The following is a 23,037-nucleotide window of genomic DNA, read 5'->3' as shown; positions in this document are numbered from 1 at the left end:
TCTTTTGTTAGGCTGAGCTATTTAGGGTTTTGGCCTGATCCGAGACATGCAGGTCCCAAGCTCCAATTCCATTTTCTTGAGGCTCTTTTCTTCGGCTATCGTTGGGTAAGTGTGGGCATAATGCTATTTGCTTCTGATTCAAAATTTATTTTTAAATCGAACTTAACCAAATTTAATTCTGAAACTATAATAAATCGAACTGCAAAACTATGAAACCAAATTGTTTAAACTTTTAACATATACAAACAAAATTCAGTAAAAAAATTAGTTTTTAAATTTGAACAAAAATAAATAAATAAGTAAAAAAATTTATTTTACTTTACATAAATCAATATGTTGTATCTTGATTTGTCTGTGAATTACACTCAAGAAATAGAATATAATACAGAGAGAGAGAAGCAGAGAGAGAAATGCATAGTAATGAACAATAATTTGAATTCTTACTTGACCCTTTCTTAGGAAATGATCTCATTATTTATAGATGTTTGGGGTAAAATATATGAAATTACAAAATTGTCTCTGTTTTAATGGATGTGTTACGTGATTTTTTTAGTATTTTACATGTGTATAGGTTTTCGCCTCGTTTATCTTATTATTTGTTCGGTTGAAATCAGTTAAGATTGGTAAAACTAGTTTGTTCGATTATGTTGAATTGGGGCTGCCGATTGACATTTGATAGTCTTCGGGCCGACTATTGATCCCTCAATGAGGAATTTCTGTCGATAGGGAAGGCTACTCATCGGGTAGATGGTGAATCACCGTAATTTATTAGGTAGATCACTTCTTGAGAGGAGATCCTTTGGGATGTTCTGTTGATTGCGTTATGGCTAGTTCTCGGTCCCTGATGAGGAATCTCAAGAGTGTCTATGAGATGACTGACGTTGATCAACTCTTAAAGTCTTATTTCTTATTGACCTTGGTCCTTGGTTCAAATGATTTGCATTTGGTCAAACCTCTAGCCCCTATTTAGGGAAAAATTATTCCATGCGGACGGCGTATGCAAAAATGCATGCGTTGTCCGATCTCCACAGTTGATCAGAGCAAAGTTGTATTTCGGTGGACCCATTTTTTTTAAATTTGATGGATGATCAACGGTGGAGATCAAACGGCGCAAGCATTTCTGCATACGCTGTCCGTATAGAATAATTTTTCCTATTTAGGAGGGTTGCACTTAGTCAAGTAGGTTATTAATTTAGTGCTTTAATGACCCTTTGGTATCTGCTTGTGGGTCCTTTGTCATCTGCCTGCAGGCCCTCTTTAGTCCTACTTGTTCTTTTATTTGCTAAATTTCATCAAGATTCATGGAAACACTTCTCTGATATATACACAACATAAGAAGATAGTCATAGATATATGTTTTTATTTGTGCTTATATTTTAAATGCTATCTTTGTAGACAGTTGATTGTTTCTCTATTTTTGAATCAATAAATAAAAATACCTATAAATAATTTATTTTTCTTGTAATTATATGTAAAGCTATATTAGGAGAAGATGACTATTTTATAATGTTGACATTTAAATGATGGATTATTTTACTTTTGCTTCAAATATGGTAAATGATATTTATAAACATAAAATTATATATTTTTAGCATTGTAGTGTTTTGATGATGTTATAATTTAGTAAGTTTTGGGCGTGTTAAATTTGTCTTGTTGAGATACATGTTTCGATTATAAGTCTATTAAGCATGGAATTTAGATGATCATAAAATTAATTATGAATAGTTTCATTTCAAGTTTGGATGCTTTGAAGTTTAAAATTTTGATAAAAAAATGTATTTGAATGATCAATTTTGTAGGGGCATAATATTTAATGAAAGTATGCATAGAATTGGTTTTATTAATTTGATTTTAAAATGTTTGTTTTGATTAATTTGTGGGAAATTAGGTGTTAAATTTGTTTAGTATTAGAATATTTGTGGCAAAAGAGAAAAGGGAGTTTTATGTATTTTTCTTTGATTGAACATTTAATACACATATCATTAAAGCATAGTTGCAAGAACGTTAAAATTTTTATATGAAAAGTAAAGAATTAGAAAAAATCATTGGGCTAGCATAATCAAAATGATCCATCGTACGGAGATTATATTAATATGATTTTTCTCTAAATTAAAGATATATGAATTATAGGTAGGAGCGCTACCTTCTAGATTTGTTGTAATTATTGAAGAATTAGTAGAGTATGATGACATTCAAGTGTAATCAATTATTACGAGATGGTTATGTGACGTCATTTATGTATTAGCTGTCGTGTGACAATGATTGAGAAATGACAGTCAAATAAAAATAGTTGCTTGTAGTGATATTCAAACATGCTCTTTAAGTTCTCTATAGTCTTAGATCCCTTTCATTTTAATAATAAGATGCTAATTATAATTTTCTTGTGATGATATTTTAAAATTTTAAGCTATAATCTAAAAAAAGTATGAGACAGGCTATAATGATTTTTTAATCATAGATTATTTTTTTTTTATATTTAAGTGTTTTAATAATGTCAAATTTAAGTGATCATGAGATTATCAGATTTTTATTATTGAGACTTCTTTTGACCATACACATAAATTTTGGGGATTGTTTGGCTACTCAAGTAATATCATGAAGTTCTCAAATGTACTTCAAGTGTTTAATATTGGCCTTTCTGGACCACATTTGTTTTTGTTCCACTCATCTTATCTAAACATTCATATCGGTAATAAAATTATTGAGATCAAACATGAGATTGTCATAAAATTAATTTAAATTTTTTAATTAACTAATTGTTTGTGAATTCATGCTTGATAAGAGAATATTTTGTGAACCATCAATTCTTAGAAGATCCTCAATGCCACTGGCGCTTTGATGTGTTCTTGCTAGAGCAAGACTTGAGCTCAAACAAGGGAAGTATCCTTCGATTAGATACAAATTCCTTCAAGAAGAAAAAAGAAGGGTAAAACTAAAGTATTCTCATATTCTCTTTAAGAATCAAGTTACAATGGTTTTTATAGCTTCCTATTGCTTATGTTATTCTATTGATAATCTAATACAAAGATGCTTAAAATATTATTGAATACTATCATTCTTAATGGTGCCCATACAACTTTTATTATACATAATTATTTATCCATACCGATCTGCACTCTTTTTTTCTGATTTATGCTTCTTGATTTTTTTTTCTCTTTAGTTTGTGCGCAATCATCGACTTCTCCTTATTATTTAACCATATATTTAGCTTTTACAATTTCTAGGTTAAAAATTATGAGTGAGTTCCTAACATCCACACTATCATTAGAAATAACCTTGTATGCAAGCTTGGCGGAAGGATACGATTTACTTGAGTATGAAAAATTGGCGCAAATGGCTTCTTCATTCGATGTACTGACCATTTAATTAAGACTTGTGGTCTTTTACTACATTTTTTGTGAAGATACTTTGAAGCTAAAATGGATTCCGACCGATTGAGGGGTTGATTTGGAAGCTAAGAAATGACAATTCTCCCTCTTTTATTGGTACGTCTCCTTTAGAAGGTTTGAAAACTAAGATGTGAAACACTAGATGAGCCAAACGATATGCCGAAGCATCTTAGTTGAAGGGGAAAAAAGAGCCAAAATTTTCTTGGCTAACTTCTTTTTGCGTTTGTTGGTAAGTGAAATTTGGTAACATTGTCATAGTCTCAGCATATCCCAATAACATTACACAAATATCATGTCTCGTCTATGATGATCAACCGTTATTTGCATTCTTTGTTGTGCTTTTTTATAAGTTCTGTTGAAGCATCTTTAAAAATGTATTTGTAAGGGCCACTTCCAAGTTTTCAATTGATGAGCTATCATGTATATAAGAAGGGATAGTGATAGGTGATCAACCATATAGAACTTGATAGAGATTCATTTGTACTGCTGAATGATAACAGGTGTTGTAACATATGCTCAAATTAAAAGTCTAGGCTGATATGACATATTATAGTGAAAAGTTGTTAGTTGTTAGGATCTATTTCTTGATGATAGATTCAATACCCTAGAGATATTGTCTTCACTTATAAAATTTTTTTTGTGATGGAAAAGATTTATCTCAGGTATGTTAAACTGGTACACATCCTGATTCCTAAAATTAGATGCCCTTCTTGCATTAAAATTACTCATATGCAACTATTTTATGCATTGTTTCATTGACACATCTTTTTGCAAAGTTTGTTCATGCTAATATCGATGTTGTTATCATAGCAATTTCAAAGTTTGGAAGGTTGTTTCAGCTGGCATATCCCAAAAAGTTTATCTTGATTTTAATAGGTTTGTAGGGTGCTGCCAAGAAATTGTAGTTTGTAAAATAAACCATGTGTTGTATCCAAAGAGATCCAAAAATTAACGTAATTATTTAGTATTTTGTGGAGTATGTCATGATTTTATTTGGACCAGCTTTGATATCATTGTGCTAATAATTGATGTGCATGTAAAATTTTACAAAGGTATTTTTAAATGATGAAAGTGGATGGATAAATTAGCATTGTGTACTAGAATATCATCAAAGAATATGATAGCAATTTTTCTAAGATAAGAACAATACACTTGATTCATTAGAGCTTGGAAGGTTGATGGGGCATTCGTAAGCCCAAACAATTTACTAAAATTTTAAATAGAATTGTGGTGGCGGTCACCCATTTTAACAGTTCAGGTTGACAAAAATAGTTTTCTGCAACAGAAATTTCTAAAAAATAAAAAGAAATCAGTTTCCCAAATATCTGTTGTGGCGGTCTGAAAATCAAAGCAAGTGGAAAGCGTAGACTAAAAAAAGATAAACTAATTTCAAGTATTGTGTGATAAAATATATAGAATAAGAGCATTTACATGCATACAACACGATTCCTATATAATTACATATCTAATATCTAATTTTATAGATTTATATATATAATTCAAATCTTTTATATCAAATAAAAATATCACTATTAAATATGCATAGATTTCTTTTGGTAAAAAGTAATAAATATAAATATATAATTTCAGATATTAGATATTTAAATTCATTTATATTTGTTCTTCCTGTGTAAATTTTCCAATAATCAAATCATTGAATTTGTATAACCGAGCAAGGAGGCTACGTTGGTTTTTCATTATAAAGATGCACATATTTACCATTTAACTCTTATATATTCAAATCTTTTAGCATCTAAACTTCAATTTTTGCAAATCTTACCCAAAAATTAAAATATGTATTTTAATTTTAAAAGTTAAAATAGTTATATTTTGATCTGATATAAAATAATATAATATAAAAAAATAAAGTTTAGATGTTGGGAATACATAAGAAATGGGCGGTATGTATGTAAAATGAGCTACTACGAAACCCTCATCGATCTCATCTTGTCTGCCAAATTATGAGCTCGAGTACAAGTTGAGCTCAAGCTCTACTCGTAATGGTAAAATCCAACTCCTGAGCCAAAACAAAAAAAAAAAGACCCTCATCAATCTCAACTTGTCTGCCAAATTATGAGCTCGAGCACAAGTTAAGCTCAAGCTCTACTCGTAACGGTAACATACAACTCGTGAGCTAGAACAAAAAAAACAAAAAAAACAAAAAAAACAAAAAAAGAAAAAAAAAATCAACTTTTACATGAGCTCACCCAAGAAAGTACCAATGGTCGAATAAAGAGAATACAACGACAACTCACCAAAAAATAGATCGAAGTGACTAGAGATAGCTAATCAAGCCAACTCGCGAGCCAATGAGCCGAGCTGGGATGAGCTTGAGCTCCTTTAATAAAAAAGCTCAAGTTTGATCTTGAGCTCGATAAGCTCCTCTTATGAGCTCGTAAATGAATCGAGCTTGAGCCGGCTCGGCTCATTTTCATCCCTTTGGTATTCATGTAAATCCTTCTTTATATAGGGTTAAGGGAAGCATTCTTTCCATGAATCCTGGGCCTTCTAATATTAAGTTTATTAGGTAGGTGTTTTGGATTCTCATAGTTTGACTCAGTGAAGGACAATAATGATAGCTCTCTCTGCATTATTCATGGCTTCCATTAGCATCATCTTTCAACATAAAAAAAAAACTGCTCCAAATTATGACAAAAAATATGATGACATACATACCACACAATTCTTATAAATTAGCATATCAAACTTCTAAAATTTCATATTTAGATGCATAACTACTAACTTTTAAAAGTTTCATGCATAACTCAAATATTTAGCATCACATGAGAAAATACCATAACTACTAACTTTTAAAAGTTTCATGCATAGATTTAGGAGAGCCAAAGTGTTATAAATGTAAATTTTAAACTTAGCTATTAGATATATAAACACATAAAAATTGTGGGGCATGTATGTAAATTTCCCAAAAAAAAAGGTCATTTACATACATATCACACAATCCTTATATCTTTAGATGCCTAACATCTAAACTTTCATATTTGCATGCATAACCCTCAAATGTTTGACATCAAATTTTTCTTAAAAGTGAAAAGCTCTTTTTTTTGCACAGATTTCTAACACCGTGTTCTAAATGTAAAAATCGAACTTTAAGTGCTAGATATGTAAATACATAAGAATTGTGTGGTATGCACGTAAAATATCCCAAAAATAAAATGAAGAGCAAATGAAATAAAATAAGGAAAAATATAGAAGCAGATTAATTCCGGAAGGCTCCAATGTATGTTTCATGTGCGACCATGAAAGAGTAGAAATAAAACCAATAAAAAAGGCACAGGCATGCATATAAATAGCCATGATGAGCAGAAAAAAAATAACAGCTCACTTATGAAACTAACCCTAACCCTAATCCTAACCCAACCATAATCTCTTCCCTAACACCTGTTCGAAGATACAAAAGAGAAAACTATTTTGAATGAACACAACTGGGATGTCAAGATTGGCGCAGTCAGGGTTGATGAAATTGTCCAGAATCTGTACAGGATGATCTGGATGGAAGACGGCTAACTTCCGGATGGGCTGCGTGCGGGCGCGGCTATTCAGATATTTGAATCTGCCTCGATTATAAGGAAACATTAAAGAAATTTGTTAGAGGTGAGGAAAAGAAGCATGAGATAGGTTTTTTAATAATTGAATTTGTTTTGAGATTAGTACAATACAAAAGTTGATTGATTTATCAACGTATGAGTTTAAAACCCAGATTGATCAAATAAACTTAAAAAGAAGGGGCATTTACATACATACCGCACATTTCGTATGAATTTATATATATCAAACACCTAGACATTCATATTTAGGTACATATCATTCAAATCATTAACAAAAATACAACCATCGTTGTATTTTTTAAAATGTTACAAGTGTAAATATCAAATTTTAAGTGTTAAATGTAAATACATATCCAGCACGAAAAATAATAATCCCTCTGCTAGAACAACGGATCCCCATAAATTTTTTTCCCATAATTTAGATTGCTCCACGTATGTCTCACCGTGCATTTTTGGATCCAAGCCAAACAATACTAGGGGTAATAAAATCTGAAAGTTTTCTTTCAACATTCCACTTATAAATTTCATGCATTATAATCTGATGTGAAGTTACTAACCTGTGAAAACATGGTTGATGTAGAACTCACAGGACACTGCGTAGTTCTTGAATGCATCCGATGCTGGTTCTGCATTTTCTTAAACTGTTGTAGCCGTGATTCAAAGTTGATGTCAATAAGAATTTTCTCTTGGTCATGGCTGACTTCAAGAATCTCTGTATCCCGTTTGAGTTGATCAATGATGGTGTGCGGAGGAATAGTTTTTAATCTAGTTTTTAATATCTTGAAGGCTGTGCTTTGCTGCATGAATAGACGAGAAACATTTGAATGCTATATGCAAGGCGACTGTCAGATAAAATTTCGACATAATGAAATATTAATGATAATGTCATGTCAAAATGCAAATTAGCGACACTGAAGAATAAATGTTGGTGTCACTTATTGCAAAATTTTTGTATTGCAATGAGCACAAGTGTAATCATCTTGAAGTGTCTGTAATTATGAGTTTGAAGGGTTTCTGCTACCACGTTAGTACATTGCTTTTACACTGCATTCCTTTTATCCGGCTTTACTTTTAGCAAACCAAACAACCCTTTAATGAATACAAAATTAATGTCGTTTTGTTTTCCTCTGCTTCTTTTTCTTTCTTATCTTGCCATTTCTCACATTTACTTTCAGTGTTTTTGGGTCAAGAATTATGGGTGCGTTCATAACACACTTCAAATACAATTATTTATTTATTCCTCTTTTGGTTGCTAGAAATTATTTTTAAAAATAAAGATTTTGTTTCATTTATCTTATGAATGAAAAAAAAAAAATCTAGTTATTCAAAAGATGTTTGTGAAGCTTAAAGTCAATATATAATTTGTAATTATGCCCAATCAAATAATAAAATTTAATAAATTCTTCTCTTTTTAAATTGTATTTTGTAATTTAAAGCAAATAAATGAGTTAAGCCCTAAATAACTCGCACATTTTTCATCAATAAAAAGTTTATTAGAACTAACTTGTTTTTAATTAACTGAACAAAAAAATGATTGAAATGAATGTATATTTATAATTCAGTGAAAAAAGAAAAATCCGTTTGGAGTGGCATACTGTGATATATCTATGGGAACACTTTGAAGTTGTTTGGTTCAATATAAAATAAATGTATGACTTCACATTTTCTTGTTTGGTTTGAAAAAAAATAAAATCAATGTAAACTATATGGTCGGCGTGCGGAGGTAGTAATGCTAGTCATCGACTAGAGATAGTCGGCAGCCGCCAGGAGGTGAATGGAAGCCGGCAGGAGGCGACAGAGAAGCGATGAAAGCAATTGGAGGGGCAAACGGAGCCACTTTACATAACACGACATGAATGTATATTTATAATTCAGTGAAAAGCTGTAAAGAAAAATCCGTTTGGAGTGGCATACTGTGATATATCAATGGGAACACTTTGAAGTTGTTTGGTTTAATATAAAATAAATGTATGACTTCACATTTTCTTGTTTGGTTTGAAAAAAAATAAAATCAATGTAAACTACATGGTCGGCGTGCGGAGGTAGTAATGCTAGTCATCAACTAGAGATAGTCGGCAGCCACCAGGAGGTGAATGGAAGCCGACAAGAGGCGACAGAGAAGCAATGACAGCAATTGGAGGAGGGGCAAACGGAGCCACTTTACATAACACGACATATTTAAAATTTTTCCAAATCTAATAAATTCCAAATACTCAAAAAAATGAACCAGAGAATGAATTATAAATATATTATAATTTTACATTTCATTTGAAATTCATCTGACCAAACGCTAAAACTTCTGAAACTACATAATGACTACAGTGCAGTCCTTGTGTGGCAAATCAAATCACGCATAAATTAATTGTTATAATTCATGAAAAGTTGTAAAGAAAAATCAGTTTGGAGTGGCATACTGTGATATATCTATGGGAACACTTTGAAGTTGTTTGGTTCAATATAAAATAAATGTATGGCTTCACATTTTCTTGTTTGGTTTGAAAAAAAATAAAATCAATGTAAACTACATGGTCGGCATGCGGAGGTAGTAATGCTAGTCAGCGACTAGAGATAGGCGGCAGCCGGCAGGAGGTGAATGGCGGCCGGCAGGAGGCAACAGAGAAGCGATGACAACAACTGGAGGAGGGGCCAACGGAGCCACTTTACATAACACGACATATTTAAAATTTTTCCAAATCTATACGAATTCCAAATACTCAAAAAAAAAACTAGAGAATTAATTATAAATATATTATAATTTTACATTTCATTTGAAATTCATCCGACCAAATGCTAAAACTTCTGAAACTACATAATGACTACAGTGCAGTCCTTGAGTGGCAAATCAAATCACCCATAAATTAATTGTTATTTAAATTATAATTTTTAATAAATTATTTTTTGGGAAGATTCTATTTTAATAGAACTGCATAAATCATCTAAAAAGTGGGATAGATTAAAAAAAATGAACAAGAATGATCTAAAAAACAATTCCTATCGCTAGTATCGAATCAATTTCTACATGCAACAAAACACAAATGTTTCTAATATCGATAGTATTCTATTTTTCTTGAGTATCATCTTTCCCTGTATATATATTTATATATAGATAGATAGATATATAGATATATGATAATCAAACTTATCCCACAACTTAATTCGTCTTCATGAATCCCCAATTTTTATTGTTTCTAATTAGTGCTATCTAAAGTGTAAAACTTATTCATTGCATATCATCCTGAATAACTTTTTATCCATGTAATTTTGTAGCTATTTATTGCCTTCCTTACCATCTGATGCTATAGAAATGTCAAACGACACATTTTCTGTCCTTTACTTTACATGTCCAAAACCCAAGTTTAATTACAATTTTAATAACTTCTTAAAAACCTGACAAAGATACTCATATAACATTGCTAGTATAGTTGGCATTTTATAAAACTTACCTTTAAGCCTTCATAATATCATGTTAGCGCACAAAAATCACTGAAAAAACTAATCCATTCTAACTATCCGATCTTAATTTTAAAAAAAAATCTTCATTGATATTGATATTACTCTATATAATAAATTCAAGATACTTAAAAGCTATCACACAAAGTATCACCTTATCTTGTAATAATATTGAATCATAATTATTAACATAATGCTCTTTAAAACTATTTATCATACAATTAGCCTTTGTCCTACCAATTCTAAATCGTCAATCTTCTAAACATTATCTCGAATATGGATCTCACCAATTAGAATTATATCATTTGTTTAAAGCACACACTAAAACACCTCGCAATAAATATCATTTATTACATCCCTCATAAAGTAATATAAAAAATAGACTCAATGGTTATCATTAATATAAACTCACAGCAACTAGAAACTCTTAGATCACTCCTGAACAATTCCTAATATTATTTAATGCTCCATCATGCACAGTTTTTACACCTTTTATCTTAAAGCACAATAAATCAATTCCTCTGAAACACAGCAAGTTTTGGTAATATAAAGATCATTTCTTTATTTCTTGTACTTTTCTATTAATTATCTCAACAATACTTCACTTTCATAATAGAATTCATGCATTAAATCAAATTGGTTCTCTAAAATTGATATTATATTCTAATACTACATGTCATCACGTGCTCAAAAAACTTCTTTCTATGACTGATAAATTTGATTTCGTTAAACTCAGCATAATCTTGAGCATCACTTTTTCAATTATTATGCTTCTCTTCACTTTTAAATGTGCATTTCTTTTTTATCTCAAAAAAATAAATTTAAGAATATGTGTTCATAGGGTTCTATAAAATTAAGTATAATTAACCTATTCCTAAGGACTAATCTTCTTATTCCATAAGTATCATCAATTCTCTCATAGCCTATCCTATTGGAACCTAAATGCCAATTTAAATCACTTATAATAACTACCATTTCTTCAAAAGGTATACATTACAACTGTACCATTTCTTCTAAAGATTTACTTTTCAAGTTCTCTTGTAATCTAACTCGAGCATAAGCACCATCCACGTCAATAATTTTTCTTTATAATAATTATTATAATAGCAATCACACTAACTCTAAATATATTAAAGTCAAAATGTTATCTTAATACTGCTAGTCAAACCTCATTTCTATTGTTAAACTTCCCATATTGTAACCTACAACATTTCTTAATATCCTTGGATTTTTCTCCTTTCCATTTAGTTCTTACAAACAATTAAAATTTGTTCTTATTCTTATTAGAGTGTCCACCAACTCTTATTTTTCCAATCAAATTTCACAAATTTCACAGGAAAATCTAGTATTAGATTTAATATAACCATTGCTTACTTTTCGATACAATTAAGTTTGAACTTGGAGAACTTAAGGGTGACTTGTTAGCCCATCCCGACTCAACTCTTCATCAAAATTGAATTAAGTTCTGATGCATTAAGGATGACGTCCTGGCCCACCCCAGCTTATTTAACGCCCAAATTGAGATATATTGGGGGGCACAGTTTCAATGAAAATGAAATTCAAAAATCAATTTCCTTTTCCAACATGACCCTTATGACTAGCCGCAAACCTGATATCAACCATCAATCTTCCTTATTTAAGCAAAAGATCGGCGAAGGGGATAATCAAAAATAAAATTCTATTAAATAATTACAAATGAAACAATAACAATAATAATAATAATAGTATAAATAAAACATCTCAAAAGTTTGCAGTGGAAAAGATTAGATATATGATATGACATACAAGTTTTATAATAATAAAAAGACTTTCAACTATAACATGTACGTTTAGACTCTTTTGCTTAATGAGTCGAATCGACACTTTTACACCACTATTCATTAGGGGCGTCAAAAAAGTATGTTGTTTGCGAACAGCTCATGTTCGACTCATTAAGTAGCTTGTGTTCGAATTGTTTGCTAGGTAAATGAGTTGGACACAAACAAATTTTTTAAGTTCGAATTAACGAACCAAACACAAAAAATCAATTGTTTTGTCGATCGTGTTTGACTCATTTTAGCTTGAATTAAAGAAATTATATATTATATTCATATAATAATATATTATATATATTTATATATAAGATTGAATCACTACAACTCATTTGTTTTAGTGGTGAGGGATTGCAAAAGAAAAATGTATAACATACACACTAAAAATTCTAATTCATTTTGTTAATGCATCGCAAATAAAACCGAAAATGAACAAATTTGAACAAAACATTCAATATTGAGCCGACAAAAACAAACTTCTTATGAGCCTAATTCGAACACGCGCTAATACAAACGAGCTGAACACAAACAGAGGCTCGCTCAAACTCAGCTTGTTTACAACCTTATTATTCATGCATGATATTTAAATCATTTACCATTAAATGCATGCATGCATTCATTCATACACGCATTTGTATGTACGGGCGCGCGCATGTTGTGTGATGGATATGATTTTTTTGGTGGATTCTTTTTAGAACATCAAGCATCATCTAAATGGTAGTATTGATATAAAATAGATCACTATTTGTGATTTATTCTGGATGAAGTTTGGAGCATCTTTTAAATTATATTCTAGATCGAATAAATCTATCAGTGATATAAAATTTTAAATGTTTACAATTAAAATAAATTTTTTGTTGCATTTTATATGAGTGGAATATCAAAATGCAATTAAGAGAAGCGTAGATTTACTTTGGGCAATTTGTGAAGAGTAATGTATAATTCCTTTGAGAAAGGCATTAGAATCTAAATACAAATTAAGTGCTTTCCCACATAATATTTCAGCAATGCAAAAAAACTCATCGCGTTATGTCCTTAAAGAGTCATAAAAAACCATTGAGAAAAACGAAAATGCATAATTACTGAGAAACCTGAGGCAGCAACTTCAAAAGTCCATAAAGTGTCGTCAACAGCCATGGATATCTACCCGGATCCAGAAGCTGCAAATAAAGAGAACTAAATTACATATGGGATGAATCGACTGCAATGAAGGCCCAATAGGAATCAATTGATGGAAATGACAATGATACATATATATAAATCAATGGCTATCAACTTCACAGGACTGTTAAATCAACACACCACATTTCACTGACTTATAACAGCATGAGATGGAAGAATGCATTGTCAGAAAATTATGGAGCAAGTACAAATAGAGTATTGCAACACATTCAAATAAATCTACATTAGAAATATTTGAGTTTCATTTTTTGGAAGGCCCAATAAAATGAGAAAAGAACATGCACTTTATTTGGGGAGAATTTAAAAGGTCCATCTAATCAAATGATGTTACATAAGCTTTTATAATTATTTACAATTTTTTTTTGGGATTATAGCTTTTCTCATTACAATATAGATGGCAAAACAAAAAAAAAATAGGTAAGTAAAAACAGTTGAAAAGAAAAAGTAACAAAACATAGTACTAATACTTGAAAATAGTGAACAAAGCGCCATAGTGCAAAGGTCCTCATGAAACCATAGCGCATATCATAACACATGCTATTTTAAACAATGCGTTAAATATTAGCAAAATACAAATAAAAGGGCACCATATTGAAACATTACATCAAGAAAAGGAAAAAAAAAGTGATGTTTAGATTCAAATGCCCAACATCTCAACCAATAAAAAAAAATGATGACAAAAATAAGAAAAAGTTTAGTGACATTTTCGAACGCTACTAGATTAAAAGATAACCATCAATGAGGAAAAAAAACCAAAGTGATGTTTAGATTCAAATGCACAACATCTCAACCAATTGAAAAAAATGACAAAAATATTTAGTGACATTTTCAGAACCTAAATCTCAAAAATAATTAAAAATTTTGATAAGGATACATTCAATAACAAATAATATTCTTTATCCTTCTAATCTAACAATTCATATAATATTTAACCCAAGTTTATGAATAAATTTCATGGCGATTGTTTTATGAACCAAAAAAAAAAAACATCATCCGAGTTTGCAAAAAAAACACAAAAAAATAAAACTTATTCATAAATATGCCAAAAATTATTAAGAGACTTACTTTACTCATCATCATAAATCACAAAATCACATAATAAAAAAAATAAGTAAATCCTAATCTTAAATAGCAATGTTAAGTTAAAGTACAAATTTTTAGAAGATATGTTCAACATATGTTCAAATTCTATTCAAAGATTTCAAACATAGATTGAACATGCGCGAACCATGTTCTGAACATGATTGAAAATTGTGGAATTATAGAATTGTCCTTCCTATTAATTGAAGACATTTTGGAAAACTCATTGATTAGTTTTATTCTCTTCCTATTTACATTTATTTCAAAATTATTTCCTTTCCATGTTTAGGCTAGAGATATTTAGTAAGATTATAAATTAGGAGGGACGGGTTACCTATATATGCAACCTTAGGGTTGAAGATTGAATAAAAAAAATTCTAAGAATTCTCACTCAAGTTTTTCTTCATAGTATCGAGCAGGTTTGGTTGGTCATGTCTAATTCGCTCGTCGGCATCGTTTGTGTCATCTGAATCTCTGCTTATCGTCTTTTGTGACATCCATGACTGACAGTCTGTTTCACCTTCATCTGCATTGTATGCATCCGCTTCATTCAGTTTCATTTGCATCTTCAATTTCGTTCAAAGGATTTGCTTGCTTTGAGCAATGCCTGCAATGCTTTGAACTGTCTTCATCGTTTGCATCCCGAGTCGTCTTTGACGTCATCATCTACATCTTCTAAGGAAGCTTTCATGTTACAAGGAAACAAACCTTAGCTCCCATTTAGCCCGCAGGCCCTCTGCTCACTCCTAAAACCTCCATAGCCTCTGCAACGGTCGTCTAGCAGTCATAACCATCCCTACAGCCGTATGAATCCCCCTAGACAGCTTGTAAGCCCTCCTATGCTCCTTATCTCAACTGTTGACTTTATTCGTACAACAAGCAACAATTAACTCCCTTATCCAACCCTAAACATGCATAGGGTTTATGACCAAGTACATAATAAAGACATCCAGTTATACTCCGGCGGTTAGTTCTAAATTAGAGACTAGAAATTCTATCCAAACAATTCTTGAAATCTCTTCCTTTATCTCAAAACATAAACTCAATATTCATAACTTTTTTCAATGGTCCCAATCAGTATTATGTACATTTGTCCAAACGGAAAAGAGGAACATCTCATAGAATAGGGCACAATTCCTTAGCTCACTCATCCTAACCATCGCACATGGAATATTCAAGACCATATGCTTATGTTTTGGTTGGTCAACCAATGCCTATTGAAGTTGGAAAAAAATACTTGCTCTACAAAACAGCCCAATAAATCTGTGAGGCTGCAAGAGAAACTTATTCCAGCACTAAGAATACAACAAAGTTGTTTGAGATCGAAACAAACTACATGATCTTCATCAATGAGAGTTGAGCGTCACCCAATATCTCAACATCTGACAAAGTATTGACTTTAATTGGATATGTTTGAGAAATATGCGTGGAAATATCCACTTGATGTAGTGATGTATAAATCTTTCATCAAGAAGAAGAGAACAATCAAATTCCTAGTAGGAAACCAAAGGATTAAATGAAATGAAATGAAGGACTATGGGAATAAAACCTATTTATCTACCCATAAAGCTTTTGCTGAAGTTAGAAGAGAAGAGAGTAGAAATAAGCTTATCATGACCGGAAATGGGAGTTCACCAAAACTAGAAGCTTAGCTCTGTACTCTCATAAGTCTTCCCCTAGCTCAAAGTTCAAGAAGAATCGTCCTACATGTGACTATTGCAAGAAAAATGGGAACCACAAAGATAAGTGTTGGAAACTCCATCAGAAACTAGTAGATTGGAAACCTTGAAAAGGAAAGAAAGATCAAATGATAAAGGCTAATCGTGTTACCACATTTAAAGCGTTGATTGACCCATTTACCAAGGAACATCTTAAAGTACTGAAAAAAAATCATTGAGGATGATTCAGAACAGCACACCAGCCTCGTGATATTCCAAGATAATATATCCTTCTCCCAACTTGCCAATAATGAGAGATTTAGGCCTTGGATCATAAGATACAGTGGCTTCTGAATATATGACAATAAACATCAATGCTCTAGTCAACTATCAAGATGCGCCCACCTTTGTTCAAGCGAACTGAACTTCCAATTGAAGCGAAGAACTGGTTGATAAGGATAGAAAATTTACTAGATAGCATGGTGTCTCTGGTCGAAAGAAGAGTGCATTGTTAGGCACTTATGTGCTCGATAAAGAGGCCGAAAGATGTTGGCATGGGTAATGTCAGGACAGGTTAGGGGACAAACCAAATATGATAATAAGTTGAGAAAATTTTGTTGATATTTTTAGAGAAAAGTTTATACCCCTATCCGCACAAAGACAAAAACAAGACAAGTTAGTCAAGTTGGTGCAAGGAGAAAAAAAACATGCAATACGAAACAAAATTCACTATGCTATCAAGATATGTGGCACAGTTGATAATCACTACAGAAGAAGAGTGTTACAGATTTCTTTCTGAATTGAAAGATTTGATCAGACAACCGTTGGTACTATTAGCAATTGATGGTTATTCACTGTTCGTTGAGCAGGCTAGGCGAGTGGAAATTAATTATCAACTCACTCAGAAGCGTAAAGACATGCACAAGAGGAAGAGTTTTATGAGAGCAAGTAAACTAATCAGAGAGGAAGAATCCCGAGTTCAATTCTGATAAATTAAGTAGTGGCACTTCTCGTAGTATCATAGTCACTTGTGTCAAATGTGGAAAACAACATAAAGGTGAATGTTTGATAACTCTAACACATGCTACTGATGCCATCAGCTTGGTCAGCAAGATATTGTCCATAGCTTAGCCAGAAGAACACTGAAGGCCAGAAATCATGTGGGCCTTTACAGAAAACTGTAGATGGACGGAGAAAAATAAAGTCAATAGCTTTTACTCCCACCCAAGATCAACCATGACAATCGGTTCGACCTCAAGTTTATACCCTTATTCATAATGAGCCTGAAAAACCTACTACTGTGGATGTTGAAGCAAATAGCATCTAATGAATACTATGTTCATTTTATGTTTTAGAGATGTCTTTATGATGTATTGTTGTTTTAGTGATTGTGTGTCATCTACAGTTGTTATAGTTGCTTTTAGTTACGTTTAAGTTGCTTTAATTATGATGTTATCGTTGTTATTTTATCTTACGACAAATAATGAGCGAGTCTAGTTGAGTTATCTTATATCAGTCTTTTGATTTATTGTATCCAAAGTTCATCTTAAGGATTGAGATATAGACTTCTTCATAAAAATTTATGAATAATTCATGGGTTATCTAAAATGAGAAGTGGCTTATGGGAAATTTTAAATTTCGAAGACGAAATTTTTATAAGTTTGGAAGATTGTAACGCCTCATAGTTAAGTGTTTCTGTCTCCTCGACAAATGAATAATAAAACGCGGGGGACACGAAAGAGAAGGAAATGAAGCAAGCATTTCAACCTTGTAAGGAGGAACAAAACCAACTTTCCCAAAAGAACGTCTTCGAAAGTCATAGAGGCAGGCAGAGGCCAGATCGAGAGAGAGAGAGAAGGCGTGTGAGGGTTTCAAACTTTTTGATTGAGGGATTTGGAAGGGCACCAGAAAGACAACACTAACGTTAAGGACTGTCTTTCGTAGATTGTTGGGTTGATAACTCTTACCTAAGGTTGGGAAGCACACAGTACAGCTCTGAGCCCCCACATTTACTGATGTCTTATACCTAGTCTTGGTCTTCCATATGCGACCGTAGATTTTGTTTTGTCTATTCGTATTTTTCTAAGACTCATTTTTTCTAACTTTCGGGCTGGGTTTTCTCGCTTTGCTTATTTTTCTTACAAGTTTATTTAAATCTGCTACAAATCATACTATACTTGCAATGTTAATCACGCAACAGTAGCACATGCCCAGGTATGCTTTTACAGTTTATTTACAACATCTTACTTTATTGCATTTTACTTTTTAAGTACCTTTTATTTACCTAAAATTCGTCTATTCTGCATGCAAAAACCAAAATTGAAGCCGAAACAAAAACAAAAACAAAAACAAAAACATAAACAAACCAAACTTTGACACCAAAACTGTTAAACATAAACCACCAATATCTAACACTTAAACCATGGAGCTATCGCTACAACAGGAGCTTGGAGTCAACTTTGTGGGCATCACGACGAGGAGCTTGAATCGAGCGACAAGAGAATTTTCTTCGGCATTATCTCTTCCTAGCATAATAACAACCCATAAAACTTCGAGGTGGTTCGCCCAGCGCGACGTAAATCCTCACACCCTCTTTAGACTTCTGTACAACCATGTTGTGCAGCGTAAGTTCTAATTCGTCTTAGGTTCCGAGGTTGGCGTGTGGCACGACGTAAACCCTCTTATCTCTACAGGTATTTGATGCAAATGAAAGTTTCCAATAATAAAATTGGCAGGATCAAACACCTAAATAACATCGTCTCTAAAACTCTGTCACACATTAAGATATTTTGGAAAGTCACTGAGGGTTCTCCTCAGGATCTGTGACATCCCCTACCTTTTCCTCCTTTTAGACTTCTAAAAATAATTGTTCCTATTTGAACCACTCTCAATTGTTTTTCCACCTCCTACCATGAAAGTCTAAACCTTGAATTCTTGAAGAATAGTACCTCTGATCATTATCGAGAATTTTCTCAAGTGACCCCCGTCATTTGGTATATAATTAACTATAGGGATTTGACTCTATACAGAACTTGGAACCCAGGTAAAATAAACCTTGTTTAATCTTTATATTAGGTAGGAGAACTTGGCAGTCACATATAAAAGGTTCGCAGGTCAAACGAATATCACAAATCTCTTAGGGTTTGTTTGGGGCAGTTGCAGTTTATTCAGCTTCTGCTGATAAGCAGCTTATCCTGATTGCAAGAGTCTGCAAGAGTCTCAAGTTTAAATCCAGTTTAAATCCTGCTCTTGCATCAATATGCATTAATATACAGAAGATTCAACTATGCAAAAAAGGTTAACAAAAATAGACTTTCAACTTCGACAAAGTACAAAAAAATTATGTTTTTTGAAAAACTGATTTTGAACATCGCCAAAATACAAAAAATTGCTATTTCAAAAAACTGACTTTGAATTTCGCTATACAACAACTGCACCCACGAGAAGCAGTGTCATGGTCGCACAATTTCGTCCGCTATCTGGTTTCGCAATGTCGCCATTTCCCTTGCACCTTCACCTTCGCGCCTGTAAGGATGTTCTGATTCATCCCGGGGTATGGGACGGTCGACATGAAATTCAAATGCTTCTTGTGGAATATGATACAAGTTTTCATCTACAGATGCAAAATCCTCATCGGAGCGTGAATGGTGTTGTCGTATGTAGTTATGCAGAGCCATTTCATAACTATTTTTGCTTGCTTCGGAAATGGGTAGGTTGGCATGTCACGTAATATCACCTTCTTCTTTCATACCCCGAATGACCTCTCAATGACACCACGTAAAGAGTGTCATTTGTTAAAAATTTCCTTTCTACCACATGCAACCCCGCTTGACCTCTCAAAGTCCGGAATGTGGTACTTCGTGTCGGCATAAGGCTTTAGATAACCCTTTTGTAAAGGATATCCGGCGTCAACTAGATAATACTTACCTGCACGAAATACATATTTTAGTAACGACTCAAGAATATCTGATATATTTGCTATAACAATGTGCCAGGAGTGGGGTATTGGAAGTAATGAGTTCGACGTCTTGTTGCAAATTTTAAAACACGACTATCATGAGCGTTGTCTTCCCATCTGGTCATCACAAATGTAAAACACATTAAAATCACAAATGGTCATCACATTCTGTGTGGGAGAACCACAACGTTCAATGTAGGCTACTTTGTCGGTTCCAAATACACGTGCATCAACGTGAATTTCATCAATAGCTCATATACAATCCTAAATATAAAAATGTTTCAATAATTAATGAATGAGAGTTTCAATATAAAAATGTTTCAATAGCTCATATACAATCCTAAGTTAGTAATAAGATGTTTAAGATATACCTTGAAAAACGACATGTTTCAGACTTAACTATCTTAGAAGTTAAACTTATTAGTGCATTCAGACCAATGGAGAAATATTTGCTGATAGTCTCCGATGAATGTTGAAATCGCTTCATGACTCCTCTAATCGACTCATTCTGAGAAAAAATATAGAGTGTAATTGTTAACACTTCTCTTAATGTCATTCTAGTGGAGCCATTCAAACCATGATAGTGTTGTAGTTCGTAGAGCAGATCGATGAAAATCTCTTTCGTCATACGAAACATGTTTGCAAATCGTGTCGGATGACCTTGTAGTAACTCACCGACCCATTTATCACCAACACATGTCGATGTCATACATGGATCGTTCGATGTAAGTGAAGTAGTAGTCATATAACAAAGTAAGAATAATCACAATCTTTCTAACATAGTGCAAATGTTCTGGATTCATCCTATCAAAAGTAGTTCAAAGATTTTAATACCTTCAAACATTTAAAGACATCTAGATGCAACAGTACAATAAGTTTTTAGTAAAAACATTCAGTTAAACATAGAGTGAAATAAAAGAAGTGCTAGGAAAAGAAATAGCAATTCACGTTACAACAATACAATCAGTTTTGAGATAACGAAACGACAAGCTTTCTAAACATTCAGTTCTCCATGAAGGAACGTAAGAAATCGACTTGATATTTTGCCTCTAACTTCACAAATTCTCTACGGACTGGATCTTGTAGTAATTTAACACAACTGAGATAAAATTTTCTATCTTCCTTCACCTCAGCATGTGTATTTAGGATTTGAAGACACCCCTCAACGAATACATCCTGTGATGCATAAAGCTTACCAGAGCATAATTCAACAAGCTTTTCGATTGTGCTTCTGACGAATGTTATTCTGCATGAAAAACCAAAATTGAAGTCAAAACAAAAACAAAAACAAAAACAAAACAAAACCAAACTTTGACACCAAAACTGTTAAACATAAACAATCAATATCTAACAGTTAAACCATGGAGTTATCGCTACAACAGGAGCTTGGAGTCAACTTTGTGGGCATCACGGTGAGGAGCTTGAATCGAGCGACAAGAGAATTTTCTTCGGCATTATCTCGTCCTAGCATAATAACAACCCATAAAACTTCGAGGTGGCTCGCCCAACGCGACGTAAATCCTCACACCCTCTTTAGACTTTTGTACAACCATGTTGTGCAGCGTAAGTTCTAATTCGCCTTAAGTTCCGAGGTTGGCGTGTGACACGACGTAAACCCTCTTATCTCTGCAGGTATTTGATGCAAATGTAAGTCTCCAATAATAAAATTGGCAGAATCAAACACGTAAATAACATCGTCTCTAAAACTCTGTCACACATTAAGATATTTTGGAAAGTCACTGAGGGTTCTCCTCAGGATCTGTGACATCCCCTACCTTTTCCTCCTTTTAGACTTCTAAAAATAATTGTTCCTATTTGAGCCACTCTCACTTATTTTTTCGCCTCCTACCATGAAAACCTAAACCTTGAATTCTTGAAGAATAGTAACTCTGATCATTATCGAGAATTTTTTCAAGTGACCCCGTCATTTGGTATGTAATTAACTATAGGGATTTGCCTCTATACAGAACTTGGAACCCAGGTAAAATAAACCCTACTTAATCTTTATATTAGGTAAGGGAACTTGGCGGTCACATATAAAAGGTTCGCAGGCCAAACGAATGTCACAAATCTCTTAGGGTTTGTTTGGGGCAGCTGCAGCTTATCCAGCTTCTGCTGATAAGCAACTTATCCTGATTGCAAGAGTCTCAAGTTTAAATCCTGCTCTTGCATCAATATGCATTAATATACAGAAGATTCAACAACTATGCAAAAAAGGTTAACAAAAAGAGACTTTCAACTTCGACAAACTACAAAAAATTGTTTTTTTTTGAAAAACTGACTTTGAACTTCGCCAAAATACAAAAAATTGTTATTTCAAAAAACTGACTTTGAACTTCGCTATACAGCAACTGCACCCACGAGAAGCAGTGTCATGGTCGCACAATTTCGTCCGCTATCTGGTTTCACAATGTCGTCATTTCCCTTGCACCTTCACCTTCACGCCTGTAAGAATGTTCTGATTCATCCTGGGGTATGGGACGGTCGACATGAAATTCAAATGCTTCTTGTGGAATATGATACAAGTTTTCATCTACAGATGCAAAATCCTCATCGGAGCGTGAATGGTGTCGTCGTATGTAGTTATGCAGAGCCATTTCATAACTATTTTTGCTTGCTTCGGAAATGGGTAGGTTGACATGTCACGTAATATCACCTTCTTCTTCCATACCCCGAATGACCTCTCAATGACACCACGTAAAAAGGAGTGTCGTTTGTTAAAAATTTCTTTTCTACCACGTGCAACCCCGCTTGACCTCTCGAAGTCCGGAATGTGGTACTTCGTGTCGGCATAAGGCTTTAGATAACCCTTTTGTAAAGGATATCCGGCGTCAACTAGATAATACTTACCTGCACGAAATACATATTTTAGTAACGACTCAAGAATATCTGATATATTTGCTATAACAATGTGCCAGCAGTGGGGTATTGGAAGTAATGAGT

The 23,037-nt window shown here is 32.9% G+C and overlaps 1 protein-coding gene across 1 annotated transcript in view; it reads right to left on the bottom strand.

Annotated features, from left to right (window-relative positions):
• Positions 1-6,607: 6,607 nt before the first annotated feature.
• The window catches only part of LOC110023127 (protein VAC14 homolog), a gene marked incomplete at its 5' end in the record, with an annotated part of 26,943 nt that continues 10,513 nt past the window's right edge, over positions 6,608-23,037 (bottom strand). The window contains 3 exons of the mRNA XM_020722378.1: positions 6,608-6,960; positions 7,513-7,752; positions 13,308-13,376. Of these exons, the coding sequence (XP_020578037.1) occupies positions 6,943-6,960; positions 7,513-7,752; positions 13,308-13,376 (327 nt within the window). The remainder of the gene's footprint in view (positions 6,961-7,512; positions 7,753-13,307; positions 13,377-23,037) is intronic.

This window comes from Phalaenopsis equestris, unplaced genomic scaffold, assembly GCF_001263595.1.
Source record: "Phalaenopsis equestris unplaced genomic scaffold, ASM126359v1 Scaffold000212, whole genome shotgun sequence".
NCBI classification, from domain to species: Eukaryota; Viridiplantae; Streptophyta; class Magnoliopsida; order Asparagales; family Orchidaceae; genus Phalaenopsis; species Phalaenopsis equestris.
Note: the sequence above shows the minus strand (reverse complement) of the source record. Positions and strands in the feature narration are given on the sequence as shown.